This window comes from Lasiosphaeria miniovina (assembly GCF_030549165.1).
Source record: "Lasiosphaeria miniovina strain SMH2392-1A chromosome Unknown B0T26scaffold_4, whole genome shotgun sequence".
Taxonomy (NCBI): Eukaryota; Fungi; Ascomycota; class Sordariomycetes; order Sordariales; family Lasiosphaeriaceae; genus Lasiosphaeria; species Lasiosphaeria miniovina.
The window spans coordinates 679,952-706,678 of record NW_026848223.1 but is presented as its reverse complement, the minus strand read 5'-3'; the positions used below and the strand labels follow the sequence as shown (position 1 = coordinate 706,678).

The window sequence follows — 26,727 nt, the reverse complement described above, 5'->3', positions numbered from 1 at the left end:
TGAAATCAAGCCTTGGTCAACAAAGTCTCGACCCCAAGCTCCAGGAACACCACCTTGTCCAAAATCCCGCCCTTCTCGAACGCCGCCACCATATCAGCCTTGTCCTCAGCAAAGTGCTGCCACGCCTCAAAGTGCATCGGCACGAGCAAATCCGCCCCCACATCTTCAAACAACTGCACCCCCTGTGCGCCGTCCATGGTGATCTGCAGCCGCCCCACCGACGCCTTGCCCAGGTTCAGCAGCGCGGCCGCCACGTGCCACCTCGCACGAATCTCGGGCCCCAGCGAGGCGACGTGTACCGTGTCGCCCGAGAAGTAGAGCGCGTTGGGCAGGTTGGTGGGTGAGTGCGTGCCGAAGGATGGCGAGGAGATGACGAAGCCGATGCATTCGCCTCCTGGTAGGTGCTGGCATGGGGTGGCCGTGATGCTGAATTCGCGGCCGCCGATGGTGAGGGTTGCTGTTTTCCTGTTTTTTGTGTGGTTAACAATGATTGTTGGCCGCTTGACCGACCAGACAGGCCGTCGAATGTCTGCAGGAAGGTTACCAGTCTTTCAGTCCGCGCACGCCCGGCCGCGGGCCCAGCTTGCGCGCGCCGTCGGGCGTGGTAAAGACGCGGCGGCCGTCGAGCAGCTGGCGGCCGGGCTCGTCCAGGTTGTCCGGGTGGTCCTCGTGGCTGAGCAGCACGGCGTCGATGGGCGGCAGGCTGGCGAGCCCGTAGGCCGGGCTCTTGGTCTGCGTCAGCTTGAGGCCGCCCACGTCCCTGCGGTCTGGATGTTAGTTTTCTGCCTGTTGGGTAGGTACTATGGGTAGGTAATATAGGTAGGTAAGGTGCACACCATTCAGTTCCCCCGGGCGAAAAGACGGGGTCCGTCAGGAAGTTGACGCCGTCGATGTGGATAATGGCCGTGGCGGTGCCGATGTAGGTGATGCTCACGGGGACGCCAAAGTCGATGCGGGGAGCCATGGCGGTGGAGAGGGGAGAAGATAGATAAATGTTTGCTTTGGGTTTGATAAGTGAGTCGGGACTAAATAGCACGAGAATCAGGCGCGGCGTTTTGATTTGATCTGTTTTCTTTGTAGAATGTCGATCGCAGTCGGGCCTGTAGATTTGGGGCTTCATCTTTATGCAAGTTTCTCGCAGCCGCCGGCTTTTCAATTCGGCATTAATAATAGTTTCTACTCTCGTAATCACAATCAGCTTATCATGAAAAGTCACATAATGGCGTCTGCAGCGAGCTTTCCAATTTGGCCGAGAATTATCAACATTGAACACAACCAATGTCACGCCGTTTTCCAAGCGCCCCCTGTAGCCAATGGCTGGAGCCCTACCGGAATATGGCACCGCATCCGGTTAGGTCGGGATGACTTGTCCCCCTCGATGGCTGCAAGGGCGGGAAGGTGCGTCAGCTAGGGCTGCTTCCCATTTGGTCTCCCCTCACGGCTCTCGCTGCCCTCGGAACTCTGGACTTTATCCGTTCTTGGAAACGAAGACATCTCTGCACGGTCTTCAACATTACTGACCCCCTCGTCCGGTCCTTAGCGCGCGCCGCTAGGAGACTCTGTCTTTAAGTATCACTCCGCCGTTCGGAGCTCGATTGGCGATGACAATCGATGACAGCAAAGTCGGACAGATAATTCCGGACTCGCCTGAACGCCATGAAGGTTAAGCAGAGAAAAATATGCCAAACATGCAGAAAGCTGAAGATACGAGTGGGTACCTGACCTAGTTGCTCCCCGGCAAATGTCTTTGCTTCAGCGGCTCATGTCTTTGTAGTGTGATGCGAAACAGCCATCTTGTTCTCAATGCAGCGTTCGCGGCTTCTGTTGCCCGGGCTACTCGTCCGAATGGATCTTTGTCCCGCAAAAGACTCGGAACAGCCGTCGGACCGACCTAGCTGACAAGCAAGTCCACAATCCCTTTTGTCCAGAGAGGCTAGTGGCGCCGCAAGTTTGCCATCTCAGGCAAGGCAGCCAAGGTGAAAAAGGCCAGGCTGTCGTTCAGAAATTAGCCATACGCCCTCTCTTGCCAGTCCCTCTCGACCATCTCACCACCTTGATAATCCGAAATTATGTGCCCGGGCCGCAACTCTCCTCGCCCCGCCACAGCAGCACCGACTGGCAGTCTCCGGCTCGAATCTGCGGCGCTTGGGTGGAGGCGCTTCCTGATCTCATCAGCAACAGAACCGATGCGGCCCTCGACGCAGCAGTCAAGGCATTTGCCTTGTCAATCCTAGCCGGGGGCCCAACGCGAAGTGTCCCAATACCCGCAGGTCTCGAGGCTTATGGGTTGGCACTTCAATCTCTCCGGACTGCCCTTCGGTCCAGTACTCTGCGTTGCCCAGAACAGCTCGCCGCTGCCATCATGTGCTTGCTCCTGGCCGAGATCTTCTTGCCGACGTCCTTGGATGCTCGGGCGGCCCATCTGCAGGGGTTCGGGGAGCTGATGCGGCTATCTGGCCCCGAGCTTTACGCGTCGGGCGTTCCCCATAAGCTGTTTGTCGGGGCAAGGCCGTCTTTAGTAAGTCGGACCAGCTGTTGCATAATTTGACTATGCCTTGCCAATGCCAAGCTTGGTTGACACGCGTCTTTGACAGGTCATCATGGGGATCCACTCACGGAAAGCCTCATTTCTCGCAGCACCGGAGTGGATACATGTGCCGTTTGGAAAAACAGCGCCCTCGGCGATGCAGCAACTCATGAGTGAAGGCGCTATGATACCATCAATATTCGAAATAGTAGACAAAGCCGCCGGAGCTCCAGGGTCGGCAATACCTGCTGCAAGAGAGGCGATCCATAGATTTAAGGCGCTGCTCGACCGCTTGAGGCAGTGGGAAGAAAGATTTCAGCCCATCACACGGCCACCTAGCATGTCTTGGGTCAAGCCGGCTACCGGTCCATACGACAAACCTTGGATATGGTTTCGGAGCATCACAGATGCTAACGCACTGACGAATTTATGGGCGTTCAAGACCATCTGCCTCACAAACGTGGAAATGCTGACAACCTCTTTCCCCGATCTAGTCCTCGAGGACGAGTTTTCGAGACACGGCATCTCCAAAACATCTCTCATGCAAGAGGCCGTACACCTGGCGACGATGATCTGCCAGAGCGTCGGCTATCTCATGCAAGGCGAGATGAAGCTGTTTGGACCCACGTCGGTCCTGTTCCCGCTCCGAACAGCCCACGATACCTTCCGTGAGGGCGGCTCTCGCACTACCAAAGAGCTGAGTTGGTTCAACGAGATTCTGGTGAGCATATACGGCCGGGATGAATGTATTCCGCTGTTTTTCACGTCGTTTCGAAACTCTTTGCGCGGATGTGAGACATCGCAGGGCTAGGGTTCACTATTAGTTGCAATTCAGCTGTAATTAATCACGGAATAAGAGTGTTGAAAACCTGAAGGTCGAGCGAATGTGGGAAGAGACCATCCTCTCGACAAAATAGTCGTATCGGTGAAGTAAGACAAGCTCGAACCCGGCCACCAAAGGCTGAGGGAGTTTAGGATTTAGATTTAGGAAGCAGTCTTTTTGGCCCAAGGTATCCATATGCTTGTGGATAGGTTGCGTGATGGCGGGCCAATCAGCTGGGTCGCTCTGGCCGCTGACCCCCGAATGGCCTGACGGCCCCTGGTATCATCGAACCACGTCGGGACCCTGCGTCATCCTCAGACCACCTCACCGATCATGGCCTCAGCAGAACCCGATAAAATCCTCTCAAGAATGGTCTTTTCTTCATCTCTTCTACCCCCGCCCCCTGCTTTCCCGGATCCAGTCTCACGGGGCATCTTTTTGTGGTCTTACCTACGGAGTACTCTATCGTCAACCCTGTCGTCGCTCCTTTCCCCTTCTCTCCTCGGCGGCTTGCCATGATCTAACTCTACAACGCCGCGCCTTCCCCCTGGAAATCGTACGAAATTTCACTTGCGAATCATTTCATCTCGTTTCATTCCTTCCGCATCACAGCCGGCGATGGCGCCCTTCTCGAGATCACCCGTGATGCAGCACATTGACCGCAAGTCGCTCTACACGAGCCTCGAGGCGCGCATCCGGTACCTGCACTCGTTCCTCGACTTTGGCGCCAGTACGTAAACCTACAATGTCCGACACGGTTGCATCAAACCAAGAAGCTGACACGCGTTGGGGGGGTTCAGACGATGTCGAGGCCCTCACGTCGGGCAGCAAGTACATCCAGGCGCTGATCCCCGCCGTGGTCAACATCGTGTACAAGAAGCTGCTGCAGTACGACATCACGGCGCGGGCCTTCCAGACGCGCAGCACGGCGTTCGAGGGCCCCATGGACGACGTGCCCGACGAGGACAGCCCCCAGATCCTGCACCGCAAGATGTTCCTCCGCGCATACCTTAAGAAGCTGTGCACGGATCCCACGCAGATGGAGTTCTGGGAGTACCTGGACAAGGTTGGGTGAGCAAAACCATGCCGTCTCATCTCATTTCAAGTTTCACCGTCAGATCAGCTCATTTTAATCATTTCCGGGTTTTAGCATGATGCACACGGGCATCGGCAGGACTTACCCGCTGCACATCGAGTACATCCACATCGGCGCCGGGCTTGCGGTGATCCAGGACGTGCTGACCGAGGCCATCCTGTCGCACCCGCGCCTGCACCTGGCGCGCAAGATCGCGCTCGTCAAGGCGCTCGGCAAGGTCATATGGATCCAGAACGACCTGTTCACCAAGTGGTATGTACACGATGGTGAGGAGTTCACGGACGGCATGGACTTTGGCGTTATCGAGAAGGAGGGCTGGCTGCACGGCAAGAAGGTCCTCGACGACGAGGCGGCGACCGCCACTGCCAGCGAGTCCGAGGCCAGCGACGACACGGCCACGGGCTCCCCTGCCGCTCGCGAGAGCAAGAGCAGCGGCGCGCTAGCCAAGGGCGTCTGCCCGTTCACCGGCATGGCGGCGTCGATGGGGGATCTGAAGGTTTCTGACGACAAGGGTGGCGGTGCGCCGCCTAAGGCTGAGACTGCTAGAGCTAGCGAGTGATGAGTTTGGGGGTGTGTTTTTTTGCTGCTTCTTTTTCTCTGCTCCTTTTTCTCTGCTCATTTTTTCTCTCGGAACACTCCACTTTCACATGGCTTACGATTAGCTACTCGGGCATTCAGTCGGTTTGCATTACAGGGAGTTACGGCACTAGGGTCAATAGCACGGGTGAGCTAGGTTTCGGTTTAAAAGAGCTTTAGACGACCACGAGATGCGGTTCTTTTCTAGTAAATATTACAATCATGCGTTCTACTGTATAGGCCAAAGACCCTGCTTTCAAATGCAAATGATGGGCGGCGGGCTCTTATTCCTTGAACTTTTAATCTCCACTTTCAAGGCTACGGACGTAGTGTGGACATCAAGACAGCGGGCATAAAATGAAAAACGAAGGGGAATGAATGATAAACAACTGGGATCCATTTCTGAGCTCGAGGCAGCTTCAGCTCATCACCATCTTCGTCTCTCACTGTATACCTGTAATAATGGCTCTCTATTCCAGGGAGAAAACATTTGTCGCGGTTTGGGCTGCAGCTTTTAGATACCCTGAATTCTGCAACATCCAATAATCACAGGGATTAGCACAGGGATTAACACAGAGGTTATTACTATATTATCGCGACCCTGCTGTAATGATGTACTTCGGTCGCAGCACCTCTGCATCATCTTTTCCAGAACACCTTTTGTCTTCAATTCTACGCCGGAATTTCTAGCTTTCTAACCTCCATCCTCTCAAGCAACGCTCCAAGAGAACCGCGAAACTTCTCATCATATCAGGCCCCGCTCCCATCGTCCCCGAGAGGCGCTCGTCTCTTAATTTCCCGACCGCGGGCTCCCCTACTAGCGCCCCCGAGATCCCGATACGCTCCAGCAGCAAGAGAAAGGATCTCTCGCGAAAAATCGGTATACGCACTCGAGAATGAATATAGCGACCTAGTTGACAAGATTAAGGCCGCCCGGAAGAAGCTCAAGCCGTCGTCGTCATTCGATTCCATTTTCTAGTCAAATAATATAGATCTCCTTACTATAGACGCGGAGAGAGTCGGGCTAGATAGCTCACTCCAGTTCTATAAATATCAGGAAGGCGGCGGAGGCTTATCGAGAGAGCGCTAGGAAGACGTGGACGAGAAAGGAAGAGAGTGCCTACTATGGTATATTATTCTGGTACGACAAGTATCAATTACGAAGGAGCACGCCGAAAAGCTGAAGCAGACTCCTCTCTAATACTATCCCCAATTCGTCAAGTTCTTTAATACGTCGAAGCTAGGGTTCGACCTTAATATTAAATCTAAGGACCGGCGCGAAAGAAGTAACTAGACTAGTTAATAATAAGAGATTTGATAAAGGAGGCCTATTACCTTGGCCATAGTACTATTTGGGAGCCAGTACTTAGGACTTAGATCGACGGTCAAATAGCTATTACTATATATCTCTTCCCTTAGCGCTCGCGACGAACTCTTCTCGGCCGTTAACGGCATCTTTCTCCATCCGGCTAAATAAACGGCTTTTGATAGGAGCTTCTTGGTTATCGTCCCTAATACCGACTTGGAACTAAAGGATTCCGCAGCTCCGTAGGAGGATAAAGACGAACGGTACCAGGCCCTCAAGGATTAGGAAACGACTTTTCCTAGAGAGTACCGTATTACGGTCTTGGACGTAACGCCTTCGACTATATAGGAGGTAGTATTCCCGAAGGAGGTTTACAAGCTCGAATTCGAGAACTTAGCCGGCCTATACGGACGCCGTCTTACATTCATTACCGATATACGGCCCAAGGCTCGATATATCTAGTAGGCGTTTCTCAACGCTATTACCTAGCTGACCTAGAAGGAGTCGGTTACAAGCCCCAACTCGTTAGTATTGAAAGAAGTCCTCAAGGGGATAAGGTACTGGGGCACTTACGGAAGATACGTAAAGAGGAATATGCTCCTCGGCTTCGTTAACGAGATTGGATACGACGCCAGTAGTATCGCTGAGTCTATTATAGATTACGCTATTAAGGAGGAGGGAGGACCTGCCAATTCGGGGCCTAACCAGTCAGGGCTAGCGATCGTCGCGGACTAAGTCGTCCGCCGGATATATGAATATAATGGCTTTGACTATGATACTGAGCTGGAGGATGAGGGTGAAAGCGAGGATGACTGAGGGGGGGAGGGTTTGGAGAAGAGTAGGGGGAGGGATTATGTATGTTATGCACGACTAGCTATGAAAAATGCTAGCGAGTATAGGCACGGCGGGACACCTGGAACCAGCTCGAGGTAGAGCTCAGGACAGCTTTACGCGAGGTCATACCGCAGCAGGGTGTAACCTCGGAAGAATAGGCGGGGATGATGTGGTTTTTTCGGAGAAGGTTAAAGGTTGAAGTTCGAAGGTAGGGTAGGTACGTTTTAAGAGAGAGGAAGAAGGATCTATAGGAGGGTTCCTACAAGGAGCCCCGACCACGGCACATACATTCCACTTACTACCTCAGGTATTTCAAAGAGAGAAACATGCTTCCCAGATCCTAAACCGAGGGCTTCGAAAGCTACCACCCCCTAATAAGGACATGTTCAAAACAATCTGCAAGGCAATTAGGCCGTTCGCATCTCAAAATGTGGCTCGCTAATAAACGTAAACGTTCAGGGATCGACTGAGCAGGATCCCACCTCGCTCAAAGCGCTCAAACTATGCGTGAGGCGCAGTGGAATATGGTTTTGCGGACTGCAAGACCCTTCTTTCGCCGAGGTATTATAGCAAAGGCATAATAATGAGAATCCTGCACTCTTCTTCTTCCTCTCATCTTCCAGACAGGGCACATCTGTTAAGCCAACCATCAATGATTACACTCAAAAGATCTATCGCTTTCCTCCAGCTTGTTAGTCTCCTCATTCTCTACCATGCTAGTATATATATGACATGAAGCACACTGTGGGTGGTCGGCAGCGGGAGAACCGACCTGTAGATACGCCTCGTCTAGAAGGGCCTAATTACATGGTATTACGTAACTAGGTATCTAAGCTGGACAGAAAACCGGTCTCATCCGACCTCGAGTACGAGCTCGCTAAAAAAGAAAGAAAAGTGCCGATCGAACATGCCATTGGTTATTCTTTCACCCGATCAGAACTCTGGACACTATTATCCACATGGGAATTTTCTAGACGCTCAACCTGATATGTGCTCCGAGGCGCCTTGCTTGTGATATATTCAATTTTCAGCAATTATGAGCCGACGTGTTTGGTGTACTTACTTGCTGGGCATCTACGGGTACCTCAAAAACACTTAATGGCCGCAAGACTACGCGCACATCGGACTCGATTGGAAGATGACGTGATGGCATGAGACTGTTTCTTGATAGAACGGGTATCAGATTATAAACCATAACGAGCATGGTAGTAGGGGGCTGTGCTGTAAACAATAACAATTTAATTATGGATGCACCAGCCCAGGTTGTCTTGTCTCGATTAGGTATTATCTCACCCGATAGTTAACAAACCGGAAAGAAGCTAACTCTTCGCCAAAAGGAGAAAAACATCGCATGATGATTAGCAGGCCATTCACCAGGCTAAAGCGCACCGGTTCGGTCCCTACGTAGATACGAATCCACCACCATCACCATCACAGAGCTAGGAAATCACAATTCACTCTATTCATGCCCTGAAAGACGCGCAGCGCGCAGCGCGCCACACGCCACCGTTCTTCCTGAGCATTATTCGAATGGCCCAAAACTAAACAGAGGGTGAAATACCGAAATATAACCCCCCCTCATCGAATAAGGCCAGGGGAGCGGTCGCGGTGGTGATCGGCAGCTAACACGCTTGCGACACCCAATGGAAAGGCACTTGACCACCTACCTGCCAAGTTGGAACATGCCACACGGAAAGCAGCAGCCAGATTTTCTATTCGGGGGCATGTTGCAGCCACCAGCAAACGAATAAAACACCAATCAAGCAAGTGCGGTCTGGTCTGGGGGTCCAAAGTTTGGATTTCATCTGTTCGCTCTCCCCGTCCCGTCTCAGAACGGAATCAGGACTAAGAGATCGCCGACAAGTGCTGTTACAGTTACACGCAGTGAGATCAATAAGATATCCACAACCCCGACCTCTCTCTCCATCCCCATCTCCATCTTGTGTCGGTTCTAATGGGATAGTTACCCGGTAGGCACGTGATTCTTTGGGTCCGATTCTGACCTGCCGGCACCTATTTACTACCACCTTAATAAGGTAATTAATGAATATTGCTTTCTTAGATAGGATATCTAAGGCGAGGTAAATGTGCCTGGCAAGCAGTACCGAGCCTCCTACAAGCCGATCGTCTATTCCTTCCTATAGAGGTGAATACCCCGCTGCTGGCTTGGCGGCATCTGGCACCCTTGGATCTGGGAATGGCGGTGGGTCTCCACAAATGCGAGTCGCTTCCCCTGAACGGCCATGTTTCCTCCATGCTCACTGCATTGCAGTCAACTGTGTGGACTCTACACACAAACATGCACGCTTCCGCTCCAAGGGGAATAAATGGACTGTAGTATTGCGGTGGGTGAAACTAGTCACTGGCGCGCGTTGTGGACACGGTGAATAGGGACGGTAAGAGTGAGATGGACGTCTTCTCAGTCTAGCATGATTACCATGGGCAGATGCTTCTCTCCAAAACCCCATCTTCTTCCACTTACTACCAAGCCAAGGCCGGCACGTAGACAGGATAACGGAGGCCACGTGGAAATAATTCACTGCGGCCGGCGGGCCTCAGCACGCACCTCCAGCCCTCCGCTTATGAGGAACGAAAGGGGGTGCGCGCACGGCCTATGCGCACGCAAAAGGCTTCGTACTCCGTGCGGAGCACGAGTTTCGACAAGAGCAGCTAGCGCCCTCGCTACGGTTGCGCTCTGGTAACGCACCAGCACGCGGCCAAATCGCAGGTCAACCTGGTAATCAGGATGGGGAAAACCAGAAAAAGGATAAAAATACTAGGAAATGGCGAGAATGGCCATGTTCTGTTTTTCCACTCTCTAGGGTCTGATCAGTACAAGGACGTAGCGGCGAAAGAGTGAATGACAACTTCGAGCATCTTCCGCTTGGACAGGGGTGGGTTTGATCTATATCGCCGAACAGGACTTAACATTTCGGCTAGACAGGGGTCCGCTGCCGAACGTCCATCCGCCCTGCTTGTATCCTGTATTCCGTAACAATGGGGAAGTGTCATCGGGGTATCGAAGATAAGGTGTTTTTATCGGCTTTCTTCTTATGTTCTCTGCAGATGCCAAATTATACCGTCGGCGGAGTGTTTGCACTAACAGGGCTTATTCGGTAAGCAGCCGAGGCCCACCGACATCGAGTCTGAGTTTCGAAGAGCGTTTGTTCTCGGGCCGATCACCATAATGTCATACGGGCAAAATGCGCAAAGAAAGAAAATCTGTGCATGATCGCGTGCAGCCGAGGTTAACGTTGCCTTTTCTCGTGGAGATCATAGGAATAGGACGTGACATCCTCTCGATCAAGCTCCGACCGGAAACACGTCGGGCACGGGCGCCGACCGGTTGCTCTGCCCCACATCGCCGGCCCGCCGACGCCACTACCGGGCCCCTCGTCAGGCTCCGCACAGCGAGCAGCCAACCACTGTTTGGTGGACTTGTAAGCATTGGTTACGTGGCAGCATTTAGGATTTCAGCTCACGTCGTGCGCCACTACCATTAGACCACGAGGCCAGGGTTAGTTTGAGCTACGTTCATTCCTCTAGCCTGGAAAGTGCTGTAGGCGGTGTTTTGTTGGAGGTGGTGAGAAAGGCGATGACGGCGACAAGGGTTCTAGGGCCTTGGCTTGTCAGAGCGCAAGAGCAAGTTTCTCTAGACGTGGAGCGCAAAACATTCTGGACGGAGTACGGATAGTGCCCGCTCTTTTGGCATGACAGCTTCAGCGGTGGGCAACCAACCAATCGAACAGGGAAATCGTTTCCAAACGACCCATCGAAAGGTGGTTCTGTGTTGGGGAGCGAGGGGCGGGTAGGTTGCAATTGCCGACCCTGAGCCGAGCGGATTTAAGTTGGTCCCATGTAGTCAGTGACGCAGAATCCGCGTTGGAAACAGGCTCTACCTTATGCGTCCCAGAGACAACGCAGTGAATCCGTTGGGATTAGGTATCCGCCGGTGCGTTACGAAGGGCACACGAAAGTGTGGCCTGAGCTGACGTGCTTCACTCTGCCGGCGAGATGGTGGCGGTGAAACAAGGCAGTCAGACTGGATGAACGTGACTGTCTCGGCCAACGACATTTGCTTGCTGGCAAAGCAGGTGAGCGGGTGGTGACTGCCCTTACCCCTGGCAGCCGGTACAGGATTCTCTGCCTTGTTAGGTTCGGATTATTTGACAACCCAGGGCCTACCATGTTGTTGGTTGCTCGGTGTAGGGGGCTGGAGAAGCAGGGCAACGGCCAACAGCAATTGGTTTCGGAGCCTACTCCGGATGAAGTCAACTAAACTCCGTATCCGCGATCCGCTAATTATTGGGTGTAGCACGGCGGGCAGGTACCTAAGTCTGTAGGCAAGGGACGGCGGTGCAACATGTATCCGTAACGGCCGACTTCTTCTAAGATTGTCAGCGGATTCTGGTTCTGCAAGCTGGCGCCAACGTCGTTTCTCACCTTTGCCGCCAGACTCCATCTGAACGCATGGAGGCGTGATAGAATATATCGGGTCCGACTTTGGTCTCGTCACCGATAGGAGACGGTGAGCCCGCAGTCTCCGTGAGATGATCGGAAGAGCTGCTGATGTTAGGTTTCCAGTGGGTTCGAACTGTCCTGGCCTAGTTTGCAACTCTGTCTGCCCACGTGCATTGGAGAGCACGCACTGCACTGCACTGCGCTGCACTGCAGGGCATGCAGCCAACGCTGTGCAATGCGATGTGGTAAAGTTGCAGTTGGGCTTGGGCTTTGTCGGTAGTCGGGGCCACGATTCCCGAGCGCTTGAGCAGCCGCGCACGAGGAGAGGAGCAGCAGAGCTGGAACTGCTCGTCGTACCTGACGGGAGGTACTGTATGCTTTCCGACGACCTGGACTCGGTTTTCGCCTTGACCTTGACGCGCCCCTCGCTGCGATCTGCTTGTTGTGCGCAAGATGCAATGCGATCTTCACGGCAGTTCAGCTACATAGTAAGGGCTCAAGAGGCAACTGTTTTCGTGGCTGGCTGGATCCGAAGCTGACTTGCCAGTATCAGTATCTGCATTTGAGTGAATTGTTTTCTCCAAATCGTTTAATTATTGCCGAGCCCAAAGTAGAGCTTGATCTGCCCGTGACTCAAAGGTTGGGCTTCAAGTTCGTTCAAGTGTAGCGTCCGCGGGATCGAGGAAAGTGCTGTATGTACTATTTATGTACCTATGTACTTAAATTGTACATTACATGTATATACTGTATAGTCGTATTATACAAACAACTTGTGAACACTTGTAAGGCATTCGTGCTTTACCTCTGTTAACAGTACCCAAGGTAACGGCGTGCAGACAGTGTCGCCTTACAATTTTGTCGCCTTACAATTTTCCAGTTCTGTCGCCATTATCTTATCTACAGGTGGTAAGCGCATCCCTCCCGCTCAAGGACCAGCTTCAGGTCGTGGTGCAGGATTAGAAACCGACGGCTTCTTTCCGTGTAGTGTAGAAATACACAGTCGTACAGATAGCATGGAATGAATCTCAAGGTTGATGTGTGTAACAACTGTGCAGCACCCGATTCGGTCCCTCCTGCACTCCAAGACCCCTGGCAGGGCTGCGCTTGCGAGTTACGAGTTGCAGTGCTTGCAGTTCAATGCTCCTTCCTCCTCGTAAGGAATGATGGCCGCGTCGTTCTTGCATCTTGCGTAACCCGTGGGGCTTCCCGTTAGCCTGGGTTCTGGGTTCTGAGTTTGGGGGTCTAGGTTAATCTTGGTGGGGTAAGGTTAGCCTGCAGCATCCGTCAACTGGAAGGTGCAAGGGAAGACTGGAAGCCGTTTTCAGTTCCGCCGTGGGGCAAGGAAAATATTCCTTCCACGATCAGATGTATGACCCCAGCGCGCATTTTCTTGAGTCTAGGTTGCTCCTTCTCGGATTCTTGGGCTAGCTTGGGATCGCATTCTCCATTCCCCGTCCTCGGAATACAATCTTTGGGGATGCGACATCGGAAGAAACAGGCTTAACTATCCTTACGTACCATAAGTAATCCGTACGGAGTACTAACTGGCGAGTTGCAAAAAAATGACGCGAATGCCGCACCCAAGAGTCCGTCCCAACAAACATCGAACCCTCGTCAAGCCATGATCATATGATGGCTGGTTCCGCGGCAGTTCCCTCCCTTTCGCCCTAGCAAATGTCTGTGGTTCGCGGCCGTCTCCCGTTGACTGTTGGTTGGGCATCTCTGCCATTTCAATTATCGCGGACCGCATCCACCTGTGACGTTCTGTTCTGGGTGGCTGGCTGGCCAGATCAGATTCGCGCCATTCTAGAGTAGGGCGTTGGGCTGCGGATACTGTCAAGTGCCAAACCAATACCACAACCTTACGGAGTACATGCCTCGACAGGTTGCGAACCGGAAGCCCGGAGACGGGGTTGAATGCCGCTAAAAGGATGAGGGCACAAGCCGTTCCAAAGCATGCAGTGCTACTCGGAGACGTCGTTGGTTTCTCGAGCTCGTCGTCCTCGTCAATGTTGGGCGGCAGTCGCCCGCCTGCTGACCTGACCGCTGCTTGCGAGAGGCGAGAGCTCAAGCAGAGCAGCTCCCGCTCCAATCCCGAGACGAGACACGGCAGGACACTGGCCTATTGGGCGTGCAGCGTCGCATCTCGCGGCTCTTGTTCTTCGTGGGGAAGTGCTGCTGCAGTCATGCAGGAGAAGATTCCTCTCCCCTGGTGGTGGCGATGCGGGCGGCACTCCGGAAGGGAGAACGCAGAGAGAGCAAAACGAGAGTTACCCGAAAGGGAAATAGTAGGCACCAGCCTAGCACCCCCATCTCGAACCCCATCTACCCTCCCCTTCGAAACCATGGTCGCCGCAGCCGTCGAGCAAAACGGCTTCGCAACGTGGGGGTTTATTTCGCTTCATTTCCCGCGCGACCCCGTCGACGACGGAGAGACTGAGAGATGGCCAAGACTGGCCCGCTACATACTAAGATGTCCTTGACCAAGGGCCAGTCGTCGGCGATAGTACGGACGCTTCAATACGGATACTATGACCCAAACGCAGCGACGGGCGTGTCACTGCACATGAGAACCGCTGTCCTTAGACGTCGACGATATTGACCCTCCCTCGTGATGCCCAGACGTGTCGACTTCCATGCCTGGCTGGGTGCCCAACTCGATAGCCAGCAATTTGTCGCTCGAATATGGACAGGGGGCTTGAAGGGATGCAAACTTGGCTCGACTTACAATACGAAGTACTCCGTACCATGTACGGAGTAGAGCTTCGATATTTCTGCGCATGCGTCGGCCACACAGCCGAGGAAAATATCTGAGCTGTCACAAAATCTAGAGTCCTTGCGCGGATCTAGTGGTTTTACAAGCCCGCGCTATCCATTCATTCCCCACCCAACGGCTTCCATGCGCTGCGCTGCGGGCTCCAGACCGCTTCTCCCCTTTGGGAACTCCGGATCAGCCCTGACGGGCCGTGTCGAGACCTCGCTTCAGCAAGTCCCTCCCTTCCTTTGATGGATGTTGGCAAATGCTCATGATACGATGACGTGGAGCTGCTGGTTGAGAATTTCGGCATTTCTACCTTTTTTCTTCTCTCTCTTTTGCTTCCTTGACATGGCGCTGGTCGTGGTCAATTCGAACGGCTCCGAATAAAGAATAGGACCGAGCAGGTTACGTTACTTCCTGGCTACCGCCCGGCCCGGGGTTGGCTTCGGCCCTAGCACAGATAGGCTTCCGGACAACGAGACCTCCCGCCGGTGCTTCCCGCCACATTGCGTGCTTGGCCGGAGGATGACGGGGCGTGTGGGGTGACTGATTTTGTTCCAGGGACAAACGCACAGCCTTGCATCCCCATCCGCCCAGGAGGAAAGCCGAGTCGCCGCCGCCCTTTGCCTTTTGCAACAAGAGAGCCAGTGGGTGGCCACCGAAGCATTCGGGATGCGGATCTTAGGTCCCGGGAGGGCTGCATGACTGGCTGTGTATCCGTAAACTACAGCGGATGGGAGCTGGTTAGGCCAGGGTTGCTTTGACCTCTTGCCGTCGAATCTGGTGGGGATTGTCACCAGCGCAAACGCGCGAGACTGCGAGCGCCCCGAAGCCGAAGCAATCACCCGTCGGCAGCCCAATTCCAAGGCGGTCTGCCTGTCTATCATCTCCTTCTGTGCGCGTCGGTACTGCTACGTACTTTGCGACGGATGGAGAAGGAGGTCCAGGGCCTGCACGCACGCACGCCACGCAGATTCAACACCTGTTGTCGGACATGTGGGGTGGGACAGGCGGGGGTAATGTGTGTACAAAGTACTTCGTACATGTACCTCAAGGCGAGAGGAGGCTGCGTCCATGCTTTGATCAAACGATTTGCAGAAAAAGTTGTCCGTGGTACCAACAGCTCTTCACCTTCGCGCCCAGGCCCAATCGCAACCTCTCTCGTCAAGCTCACACGTCAGGTCTGGCGCGCGCATGAGTCTCGTGTGTGCTACACCATTGCAGCCTACTCTGCTGGGTTCAGGATTTTGAATGTGGCTCTCCCAGGCTTACTATGGTATACTCTCCCGTCCATGGCACCTGGGGGTCTTTGCCGCGCAACTTTGCTCGGCCGAGACTCCACAATAGCGCAGTGCTCAGGCCAGACTTCAGAGCTCGGTCCCCGGGAAAAAGGACCGCGGAGACAAAATAAATCTCTCAGGGCAGGAGAGAAAGAAAGGAAAGAAAAAGAACCTCGCGCGCGATTTACCCTCCGGCCTCCGGGCCATTCTTGCAGGACTACTATCCGTACCCTACCTACAGAGCATCCAGGGCCAGAGAAATAAAAACTGCGCCTCACGAGCAGCACAAAACAAACTGGCTCTGATATAGCCTTCGCAATAATTCCTTCGCTTTGAGATTGCTGACCCCACAGCGCAGCTGTCATCTGCCCTCTTGCACATGGCGCAAATTGAAGCCCTGCTGCTATAATGGGCGAGAGCTATTATATCAACCAAAGAGCTTGGCCAAGTTTGCGCCGCGAACCGAGAAAACAGCACAGGATGAGACCAATCGAGTGCCGCCCCGACACGGGCAAACGCAGCCAAGTACCGGATCGTCACTTTTGGCGGCGCAAAGCGGGCCTGAGCTCTTGGGAATACCCGCCGCCCGTCGACGTTTCCAAATCCTCTCAAGTCAGTGCGTCGATATGGTTTTTCTCCCTGGCCACCACCACCTCCACCACCACTAGACAGACTCCAGTCCCTTGCTATTGCTGCGCTGCGGACGGATAGACTGCAGTGGTTGTGTGCGCACGTCCCTTTCAGATCTCTGGCTTTTACCTTTTCCTCTCTTGGGCTGCCGGCGCACATGCCCCCCTCCCCTCTCCGTCTTGCGCACGCTGACTGCTGCTGGGACGATTCGGCTGCACGACGCATCACGGGAGAGGGGAGCAAAGTGGGCAGATGGTCGGAGATACTCCGGACGATATAGTTCAGCAACGAGAATGGAGAATAGCCCCCCTCCGGCCCCCTCGGCTCTCCTCTGGACCTCGTCAACCCCTCGCCCTCGCCCTGACGGATTCTCGCCCGTCCACCATACCATACCCCTGGCCCCTGTCAGCACCCCACCTCCACACCCCCCTCCCTGGCCTCCCCTCCTTCTTTTCCCCTGGCTGACGGCCGTCCATCCGCTCCAGGCGAGGGGTTGTCTTTCCTCACGAATGCAAGGGCACGCTGATGGGCTCTCCGTCGGAGACTGATGGATTTACCTCGCAGCATGCACACGTTTCTCGACGAGGCAAGCTAGGTAAAGGTGTAGTGTGGCGGGTCGCTAGTGAGGTGCAACCAGAGTGTAGAAGAAAGGAGCATCGACTGGTCAATGGGTCGGTTGCGGCACCCCTGATTCTTCAACGCCCGCTGGCGGGGAATGGGCAATGAATGGGCAATGGGCTACTGCCATCAAGGTTCCCAACCAGCTCTGCTGCCAAAGGTACATGCAAACAAGTCCTAGAGCTACCTCGCATCTCACATCCCACACTTTCACGCGCCTCGACGACGAAAGCTCTCGCACGCGCGTCAGATACAGAGTCGCTAGCAACAAGGTTGAAGACGCCCGCCCCAGCTGCCGCGCACCCGCACCCGCTTCCAGCAAGTTGCGACAACGTACCGAACCGCACACTAGTGTCGTGCTCTCCATGCCCGTTTGCCACAGAGCACAGAGACATGACAGCTACCTACCTGCCTTGCGTATGTACCTGGGCATGTAGCTATCTTTCCGGACCTTGTCATACGGCCAGGTCCCCCCTCCTCCCGTTTCGACGTTGTGGGTAGCTTGTGGACCAGAAAGGCCGAATAGGTACTGCACTGTTCCGTTTTCTTGTGCGCCCCACTGTGACAGTCAAACCAAGGATCAAGGCCATTGCGGGTGCCCTGTCCGCGAGTCTACCACTTTGACCGTCTTTCACATTCGCTTCTGTCTTGGTACCGCAGTAGGACACGATTGATGTGCCCGCCGCTACTCCCGCCGGCACAAGTCAGGCACGAAACATGGCTCTGCTAATTTGTCCTGACATATCGCATTTCAATCCGTTTGGGCTCGGCCCTTACGGCAGCCAAGGGCTGGCTGGCTGACATCTGCTTGCTACCTTACCTTATATTTCCTTGCTTCTATACTAACTAGCCCTGGGGATGTCTATCTATACCCACTGGACCCCTCCCTCCCCCGTCCCTTTCAGTCTGTTTTCCCTTTTTTTTTTTTTTTTTTTTCGCGAATTGTTTTATTCGTTTGCGCCCCTCCGCAACATGTATATCCAGTACCTGCGCTGTACTTTGTCAAGCCCTCGTCAACCTCCTTCCCAAAGATGACGGTCGCTGATGGGGCTGCCTCAAGCGCCTAAATGCCAACAATACCCTCCATCCCGCTGCCAACCTACCCTTCCGCCCACAGCCCACCCGCTGGAAACAGCACAACGTTGGCGTCCCGGTCTGCTCGAAGCTAGCTGCTGTCTCTTATAATATCTTGGCCTCTTATTATTCTGACAAGCAAAGCACTAAAGAGAGAGCCATATAATCCGGGGGAGGGGGTCCTTCAAACTCCTGTCTCGTCTTTCTCGTCCCAAGTGGACCCCCATAGTCTTGCCTTTCACTTCTCTTATACCCCCTTCCTGGTCTTGTTTATATATTACTTGGGTCTCTGGGTTCTTCTTACCTTATCGGCAACCCGAGGCCTTCGTCATCACCCTCGTCGACAGCCTTGTACCACGCATCGTCTTCCTTCGCCGACTTGCTGCATTCCCAAGAGAAAGATCTTTGCGCCCATCTGTTACTGCCTCAGCCCTGAGTAGTAGCTTATATATAAACCACCCTTCCCCCGTAAGCTTGCTACCTTTTTCTTTCGCATCGTCGTCGTTGTGGCACGTCGTCAGCCAACCAAAGTACCTAACCTCTTCTCATCAGGACCTCTTCTGTTCTTCTCCTTTGTGCCCTCACCCACAAGGACCGTCAAGTCAACCGTCGTCACCATGTGCGACTTCACCAAGAACTACTACATCTACACGTCATGTGTCGACCCGGGAGTGCACTTCTTCCGCACCGAGGTCGACGGCAGCCGCAAGCGCTCGTGTTCTAAGGGCCCTCACGAGCGCTACATCGTGCTGCCGGGACAATGCCCCCTGTGCTACGGCTAATGGGACTCTCTTGTCCTCCTCCCCGGCTACCGTCGCGGGCGCCGCGCCATACGTTCTCTCTCCCGCTCTCTTTGGAAACAATCACAAACCCGCCCGGGGCTCTCACCGTACCACTTCCGAAGCCCCTAACTACACGCGCCACAATGAAGACCACAAAACCCCAGAAGACACCATATTGCACCAACAACAATCGTCCAAGATAAAATACGCAATCCCCTTTGACTTGTTCAGTCGATCGACCAACCAACTAGATCAGTTCACCGCAACAGCCTCCTATTTATCACGCCCGCTTCACTAAAATATACCCATCCCCGACCTCCGGAATCCCATCGACATGAAGGCAAGGGGAGGAAGCTATCAGTTCTCATACTACTAAACCCCCTCTATACAAAAAAAGATGGCTCGGGTTTCTTGATATCTCTTTTCTTATTTTCCTTTTTACCATCTCGGGAGCTCTAAGGAGCTAGGCTTTCCCGGTCTGTTCGTGTGTTCTTCTTTTTCTTTTTAATGACGGGTCTAGCAAAGCAAGCAAGCGGACATGGGCAAACAGCAAGGCGTTTCTTGGGGGGAGGTGGCGCACATACGCGAACACGGTTCTATGGATTTTTTACACGGCAGATTTATCACATCTCCGGGTTCGGAGTACCTATCTATTCATTTCGCTCTTTTTTTTTTTGAACTGGAGTTGGAAAGGATCTTGTGTGTGTATGTAAACATAATATATCCGAAACCTTCTGGTATCCAGGATGAATCCCAACGAACTCACAATCTCACTATCGATGACTCGGGACTATGGACATGGCATGCAATAGGACCTCCTAGTCAGGCCAAGTGAGATAATTTGTGCCGACGAGGCAGAAAAGGGCTAGATAAACATGAAGCGTTCGGTCCGCGTGTGGGGGCTAGGCCGGAGTGGGGGTTAGAAAAAACCGAGTGCTGGCGGACGGGTGAGAGGGAACAAGAATGGTGGTCCCCGTGGGCCAAGTTAGTCCAACAACAGGATAGAAAGCCTCTCTGCACGTTGCAAAAGCCACGCAACGTGTCTGCCCCCCATCCATATACAGTCATTTAGAAGTACTTTGTATGTATCGCAGGTGGGCCGCCTCCAGCCTCCCATGCCCCTAGGCTATGTGGTACACAGGACAGTTTTTGAAGCAGTCATGTTTTTTGTTTTCGGCGATCAAGTAAAAGATAGCCCACCCACTCACCGTTTCCCTCCTACCGAGACAAGCTGAAAGCTTCACTACCGCCTAACCTCCTTCATGTGCCGCAAGATTTAGATGCGCAACCAGAGGCTTGCGGGGGAGAGGAGCCGGCCGTGTCGTGTCCGTCTGCTCAGACAGCAAATATATTAACACCTGTTAAGGCTGCATAGAAGACATGGGAAGGGCGGTTGGAATGTTTCGGTCTTCCGAATCTTCCGTGGAGGTAGCTAGAACAGGATACCTGCATCACCGTCACATAGCTTCGGTTTTGTGGCCCGTTTCGAGGTGAGGGGATACGTGATGTGCGCGTGCCTTCTTGTTGAACATGTTAGGGCAAATCTGGGGACGGAGAGCGAGAGAATTGTGTTAGCTTAGTTGTACGAAGCCAACACGGCGACCCTAGACACCAAGATGCCCATTAATTCCTGCAGTAAATCTCATTATTGCAGGTCTTAAGGCTTCCGACCCAAGCGGTGGGGTGCGAGAGGAAATTTCTCGGCATGCCTCATGATCAACCTGTCTGTTGCTGCCTGGGAAAAGGTGATCCGGCAGGGAATGCCAAACTGCTGGATGGTGCTGCTCTACGCCGAGAGAAGCCAAGTCCGCAGTAGCGTTTGGCCGCTGTCCCTTGGTCATGGCTGTGTCATCGAGCTCTAGCTGGTTGACGCCAATATCGCGGCAGATTCTGCCTATTTTTTGTTGTGGTCAGCAGTCCATGTCCACGTCCACTCGGAGAGCACCGCTGGAAAATCCCCACTTCGCAATCACTGGGATAATCTCTACCACCTTTGGAAAGCCTGTTAGTCAGTTCATGAACATCAACCACGAAGGCGAGTGGCGTGGTTCAAAGGCCGCCGTGGAACGATAAGCGACAAAGGGCTGTGCAGTAAAGGGGCCTCTACATCGCGGCCGACAAGAGGCATCCGGGAGGGAGGGAGCTAGGGTAGCGACAGGTCGGAATCCATCCATGGTGACACCATGATGAGTTGGCAGCGCTATCTCTCTCCCCCACGGTGCGCCGCGATTCTCAGTAGCAGTGGCTGCCCTCGTCGAAGGTCTGAACGACGCGGCCAAGAGGGAGTATAGCACACTAGGCTATAGCCTGGCTCCCAAGTACCCACGTTCCCCTCACGGCCTTCTCGTCACGTCTTTCCTCTTCCCCTCTTCCCAGGCCGGGAAACGGCCATAGAAGAGCGCGTTAAGAAGGACGACTCGGCCTCTGGAACCATAACCGGCTGCAGCTGTCCACGCAACCCGGTGGCTAGATAGGGGGCAACCTAAGTCAGCTAGGCAGCCACTTGGGCGTCACAAACACAGAAGAATAGCTGGCCACGTATAGAGGACAGAATCGGTTCATCTGATTGGCGGGGTCCGTCTCCCACAGGGGTTGCATGAATGACATCTGCAAATCATTGCGCGGAAGTGGGAAGCGCAAACCGGCTGGCATGCTGCACCTGGATGGGGTATGTCGCCATGATGGCGATCCCGCCAGATAAACAGAGGATTATCGTGTTGCGGGGTTGAATCGAGATGAGGTCCGGGGCTCGCGTGGGCAAGGTATCTTAGGCTTGACCACATACTTTCGAGAGCAGGTAGAGGGAGATGACCGGCACCTGAGACACGCTCGCTCCAGATCCAGTCGGCGAGTGTCTCCCAGTTGCTGTGCCTTGGCCTGACGGTAGGTACTGGTGCAAGCAACACTCACAGAAGTTGCGTGCAGGGCCCAAGGAGCATGCCGGCGGGTAACTGCAGTTGGAGAAGAGAGGAAAGTGAGAACGTCCGGGTTTCCTGATGCACAAACTGTCTTGGCACAACTCGAGGCTGGCGCGTCCGAAGCCACTTGCAGAATCTGGGGCCTGATGCCCAATCACGAAAGCCGGCAGCGGCTCCAAATAAAGTCCAGCACAAGAGCTTGGCAACGGGATGACCCATACACTGGCGGAAACACACAGGGCGCACGGCTGCTTGCTATCAAGCAGAAGCACAGGTGTGACAGCGCCGCCGGCTGCTACGACGGTGGCTGCTACGACGGTTTGCAAGCAGGGTCAACCATGTCGTACCAGACACAAGACGGTCAGGTATGGGCGGGTATCGGATAACCGAATCTTCAGGGCTGATCCGCGATTCGACGATTCAACGGGGGAGCTGATGATCAGGAACTGGAAAAGGGCCGTGGCAGGGAGTAGGGAGCGAGCTGGCCCCTGGAAACCTGGCTCGAGCTTGACATGGCCCAGTGGGTGGGGGAAGCTGGGAAGCCGGTGCTCTAGATTAGCGAAGAGACGCTTGGTTTCCGTTTCCCGTACGTGGTGTATTCTTAGACACGGGACACAAATTCGATCTGGATGAATCGGATGACAAGCAGACGCACAGGCGGATGGGATGCCGCTCCGTATCCAATCTGTCTGGCGCCTGCCTTGCCGCCTTGCCGCAATCCGGAACATGCGAGCTTGACCAAAGCAAAGAGACCCCTCAGTTCGGCGAGGGGGTTTAATTTGCAAAACCGGTACTGGTGATTCTTTGGTTCCCTTGACGCTGTAGATGAAGCTGGGATGGATTCATGAGGTCTTGGTGCTCAGATCTGCTCCGCCCTTGTCAGCGCTCTCAATGCAAGAACCCCCCGTCCATGTCCGGTCTCCTCAGGGCAAGCCGCCATGGGTCGGGTTCGCTTCACCCGACCCGACGAGAGTGCACGACGCACGGCTGATGAGCACTGACGCTCGAGGCCCTCGCCATGAGAAACCGGAAACACTTGCAAAGCACGACGTTCACTGAGCCAAGCACTCCTGTCCAGATCGGGAAAGGCGCAGCAGCGCCAGGTCCCTGCGCTGAAGTCTGGGCTTTGGGGCAAAGTCTGTGCGGGGAATCAAGGTGAGCCCATCCCATCACTAGATGGACGATCTCTTCCTACTCGCAGCCGTTGGCAAAAGCATCGCCGAGGACGAGAACGCCGCCAATTGGGTGGTGAAGGGAAGCAAACCACAAAAAGATAGATGGTTAATAACTTGTCCTCGTAGTGCAGCTTCCGAGCCCTGGCACATAAACACTCGCCTCAATGAGCAGACCAAACTCGAGAGTTTGGATGCCCAAAAGGATAAGACGCGCAGTCATAGATGCCGAACCTGAAAGGGAATAAACGGCGACGAAGATCCAGGATGATTCCACCGGATTAATCGACCATTATTTCGTTGATCCATCCCCTACCAAGCTGGTGCTACTCTGTTTTCCAGCGGAAGACGCGCTTGCGACCTTTAGGAAGATGGCAGGTGTGAACCACGGACCCCGCCCGGTCAAGCACAGGCTCCAAGCCTTTTCTGACTTGTCGCTTTGGGATATCGAAGCTCCCGAGACTATAGTCTACCACACGAAGAGTAGACCGACAGGGTCCATGAGGAGGGTGTTGAATACGGAAAGGGGGGCCAGGCAAGGAGGGGTTGATCAACACCGAGGCCAGAGCTTGGATAGCTTCAGCCAATAACTCCGAGCAAAGTAGACCCGATACGCCGAGAATTGGGGGCAGCAACGACACGTCCGGCCGACGAGGAGTGGTGAGCCGGGTGGCCGGAAGCACGCCCACGTGCGTTTTGGGGGAAGGAGGTGTGGTTCTTGCGGTCCTTGGGATGCAAGCCGTGTCAACGGCGAGGATCGAGAACGAATTGTGTGCGCTATTTTCCCAAAGAACCCGGTTCGCGGAGTTCCCAAGCCCCCATTCCTGGGAGGTGTCGCCCCACAGACCTAGATCGCCGTCTCTCGCTCGCCGGCAAGACGGAAAGCCTGCTCGCTCGCTCGTTCGCCGGCCCTTGGGCAAACAAAGCCATCACTTCTTGCCCCCCTGCGCGTGCTGCAAAGCACCATGCCGGCTTCAGGGAGGGGTGGGAGCGCGGGGAGGTCGTCCGTCGGCTGCTATGCGTTGATGGGGGGTGGAATGGAGCGTGAAACGGTGAAATCAGCATCAATTCAGGCGCTGGCCAATTGAAGACGAGGCGCTGTGGACGCTGAGGGTTCCTGCGTCGTAGCTGCTCTTTGGTGCTAAACCGAACCCGATTATGGCTGCAGGACTGCATCCTTCGTCGAAGAGGGCGTCGGGGACCACCTTGACTAAAATGAGGCCAAAAGACTACCCGCTCCGAGAAATGTGGTGTGGAAGGTGAGGGTAGTGCTTCTACGCAGTAGGTCGCGAGAAAAGGTTTGGGGCCCATTGGATATTCCGAAGCCGCCCGCGCAGGGCACTCTCCCCATCTTGTGGGGCGCTCCTTCCGCCGTTGCAACCCGAGCAACCGCAGCTATCATCACGCATCCTGCACTAGAACTACACCTCCTCCGGGGTAATACATGTTAGCGTAGGAAGGTGGCAAAGTTAGTGATTAGCGAGATTTCCCTAAGAGATACTAATAGTAGGTAACGTACCAAACTAACATGTATTTCCCCGGTGGAGGTGTACGGATACCTAGACCGTAACTTACAAGGTATAGTACTGTACATTTCAAGTTGCTGCTACTTCCTTCGTACCTTCTTCAACAGTTGCTTCAGGTCGGTCGGCCCCATCTAGGAAACCTTTTGCGCCTGGGCCGTGCATTATCAATGCTACCCAAAGCCAGACACCTGACCTCTCGTCCCAAGTTCAACTACAGGTCTTGAGAAGCTGTCGTGCTATCCGCACGATGCTACTGATAGGAGGTACGGATATCGCCAGTTTCCGTGGCTCCTCAAGGCGATTTGACCGACGCTCTTGGGTTTCGTTTCCGGAAGGAGCACCTGTATTCCCCCACTCTACCGGTAGACCTGGAACGGTGAAAGGGTGCCTGCCTAAGGTACCTTAGGTAGGGGGTTTGCATGATATGTTTTACGATCACTACTGCGATGCACCTGCTCGTCACCTCGTCTTGCGTGGATGCTAGGCTGGGTTTCTCAACAGGGACGCCCCCAAAATTTTGCCTAGGTACCCAACACCGTGGCCATGTATGTCCCTTCCCAAGGTGTGCCAATGGCTCTATCTTCGGAGCAGTGCTACTCTCTGAACATCCAGAAAGCGGTCCCCACGATATATACAAGGAATTGATCAGGTACACAACCTAAATGTAAGTGTTTCGGAAAGCACATTAGATGCCTAACAAGGACAGATAAACCCAGACTACTGGGTAGAAACTAGCTCAACTGTGATCTACCGAGAAAGCCCACCCATAATCTCTATTTTAAACTTCAAGAGACTGACACGTCGGGGGCATCACAACCTGAAGTCATCGAAGCTTGACCCGGAGTTTCCGATAGCAGCTAGGAGTAACCCTTACAACGTTTTCCATTAGATATCTTTGCGGTTTTCTTCTCGGCCTGCAACTGAAGAACTGCAGTGCTCTGCGGGTCCGCACATGCCCCTGTGCTTGACTGAGTCTGCCCTCCTTCAACGGCAGCCGTGCTGCCATGTGTACCACTGGCGGCCTTGAGAGCGAGAAGGTGATAGGCTTTGTTTGCCAAGCGAAGAACCCATTTGGTGTACACCTCTGTCAGTCCCTCCTTTGTGCATAGCGATATGAAGTAGTCGACAGTTTTGTCGTCCCCATCGATAACATCCTTCCAAGACTCGAGTCGATACCAAAGCTCGCGAATCCTGGCCAGTCGGTTATCTGATCTCCTTTCCAGTTCTTTGGGGAGGCCGCAAAGCTTGCACTGGCAACGGAACCCCCATGATCGAATGGTTGTCCGACGAATCCAGCTTGGCTCCCACAGGCTCACGTATGAAACGCAAAGCTCCTCACCGATGCCAATATCGCGATTTGTCGACGCATTGAAGGCCCAGCCTTTGTTAATGTAATAGGTTACACTGCAAATTGCTAGTTAAGTAGCTGCATTGAAGAGTGCCAGGCACCACTGATAAAGGGGCATGTACTGTACTCACTTGGGTCGACAGTCGTGGTTGAAGAACGACGAGAGTGGGTACAGAGCAAAGTAGCACGGAGTCCCACTTGTCGCTGGAATGCAATATGCATTTGTCAATATAATATCGACTTCGCGGCTACCGCCAGCTTCGGCCGCTCTTTTTGCCACACACTCATCGAGAGTTCCCCGAGTTCGCAAAGGGAGCTTCGAGAGGGCGAGCATGATGATCTCGTTCCGGACGTCGACGGGAGTAATCCCGAGGACCCTCTCGTCGACCAGGAAGAAAGGGTTAGCGACAAGAAGAGGTTCGCCCGGGAGGAAATGACGCTTTGCAACCACGCCGCAGCCTTTGTCCTGGATATGGCGAACTTCCATGTTGGGGTTAAACATTAAGCCAGCCCAGCCATGTGGCATTGGACCTCCCGTGGCTCGCTTGATCGATCTCGGATCCGTGACGAGCACGATTCCCGTCCCCCTTGCAAATAGAGGGTTTGAAACGATATAACAATCGTCAACAAGTGTATGGGAAAACTCCCAGCCTCGCTCGCTATAAATGTAATCCTCGAAAATGCCCTCTCTTTCACTGTCGGGAATTTTTTCCAAGATGTTGCTCAAGTCGATGTCTGCTTCTATGTCGGCGAAACTTTCCACATCAGGGGTCTCAGTCTTGTCAACGACGTTGGTCTCCATTCAATCGATGAACGGCCGGTTACTCTTTCCCGAGCTTGGTCTGCTTATTTTCAGATGGAAGAAAGGAAAGAAGAAAAGAGGAACTAACGCAAGCTAGAAGTTTGTAAGTGGGCTAGAGTCGTAGGTAGGTATCTGAGATTGATGAAGAAGATGCATACCAAAAACTACCAGTAATTGGCATTGAGGACACAGCCTG

The 26,727-nt window shown here is 53.8% G+C and overlaps 7 protein-coding genes across 7 annotated transcripts; 4 read left to right on the top strand and 3 right to left on the bottom strand.

Moving 5' to 3' along the window:
- Positions 1 to 5: 5 nt before the first annotated feature.
- On the bottom strand, positions 6 to 964 carry B0T26DRAFT_648364 (beta-lactamase superfamily domain-containing protein; the record flags this gene model as incomplete). Its single annotated transcript, XM_060437995.1, has 3 exons — positions 6 to 465; positions 545 to 767; positions 835 to 964. The coding sequence occupies 3 exons, from the start codon at positions 962 to 964 to the stop codon at positions 6 to 8; spliced, it is 813 nt and encodes a 270-aa protein (XP_060295741.1).
- Positions 965 to 2,140: 1,176 nt separating this feature from the next.
- B0T26DRAFT_644673 (uncharacterized protein) lies at positions 2,141 to 3,338 on the top strand (the record flags this gene model as incomplete). Its single annotated transcript, XM_060437650.1, has 2 exons — positions 2,141 to 2,518; positions 2,595 to 3,338. Coding segments are annotated over 2 exons (1,122 nt in total), but the record flags the coding sequence as incomplete, so codon positions are not given.
- A 630-nt stretch (positions 3,339 to 3,968) lies between these two features.
- B0T26DRAFT_646823 (Protoglobin-domain-containing protein) lies at positions 3,969 to 5,005 on the top strand (the record flags this gene model as incomplete). Its single annotated transcript, XM_060437849.1, has 3 exons — positions 3,969 to 4,080; positions 4,151 to 4,421; positions 4,501 to 5,005. 3 exons carry the CDS (start codon positions 3,969 to 3,971, stop codon positions 5,003 to 5,005), a joined length of 888 nt encoding a protein of 295 aa, XP_060295739.1.
- Positions 5,006 to 15,580: 10,575 nt separating this feature from the next.
- Positions 15,581 to 17,312, bottom strand: B0T26DRAFT_271220 (uncharacterized protein). The gene is made up of 2 exons (XM_060434103.1): positions 16,799 to 17,312; positions 15,581 to 16,645 (listed from the first exon to the last, which is right to left on the bottom strand). Exons 1-2 carry the CDS (start codon positions 16,856 to 16,858, stop codon positions 15,893 to 15,895), a joined length of 813 nt encoding a protein of 270 aa, XP_060295738.1. The 5' UTR covers positions 16,859 to 17,312; the 3' UTR covers positions 15,581 to 15,892.
- Positions 17,313 to 18,600: 1,288 nt separating this feature from the next.
- B0T26DRAFT_740550 (uncharacterized protein) lies at positions 18,601 to 18,765 on the top strand (the record flags this gene model as incomplete). The annotated part of the gene is made up of 1 exon (XM_060443858.1): positions 18,601 to 18,765. One exon carries the CDS (start codon positions 18,601 to 18,603, stop codon positions 18,763 to 18,765), a length of 165 nt encoding a protein of 54 aa, XP_060295737.1.
- Positions 18,766 to 21,500: 2,735 nt separating this feature from the next.
- Positions 21,501 to 22,237, top strand: B0T26DRAFT_675344 (uncharacterized protein; the record flags this gene model as incomplete). The annotated part of the gene is made up of 4 exons (XM_060439818.1): positions 21,501 to 21,527; positions 21,604 to 21,648; positions 21,791 to 22,048; positions 22,205 to 22,237. 4 exons carry the CDS (start codon positions 21,501 to 21,503, stop codon positions 22,235 to 22,237), a joined length of 363 nt encoding a protein of 120 aa, XP_060295736.1.
- Positions 22,238 to 25,526: 3,289 nt separating this feature from the next.
- On the bottom strand, positions 25,527 to 26,219 carry B0T26DRAFT_613909 (uncharacterized protein; the record flags this gene model as incomplete). Its single annotated transcript, XM_060435945.1, has 2 exons — positions 25,527 to 25,785; positions 25,861 to 26,219. Coding segments are annotated over 2 exons (618 nt in total), but the record flags the coding sequence as incomplete, so codon positions are not given.
- Positions 26,220 to 26,727: the final 508 nt, after the last annotated feature.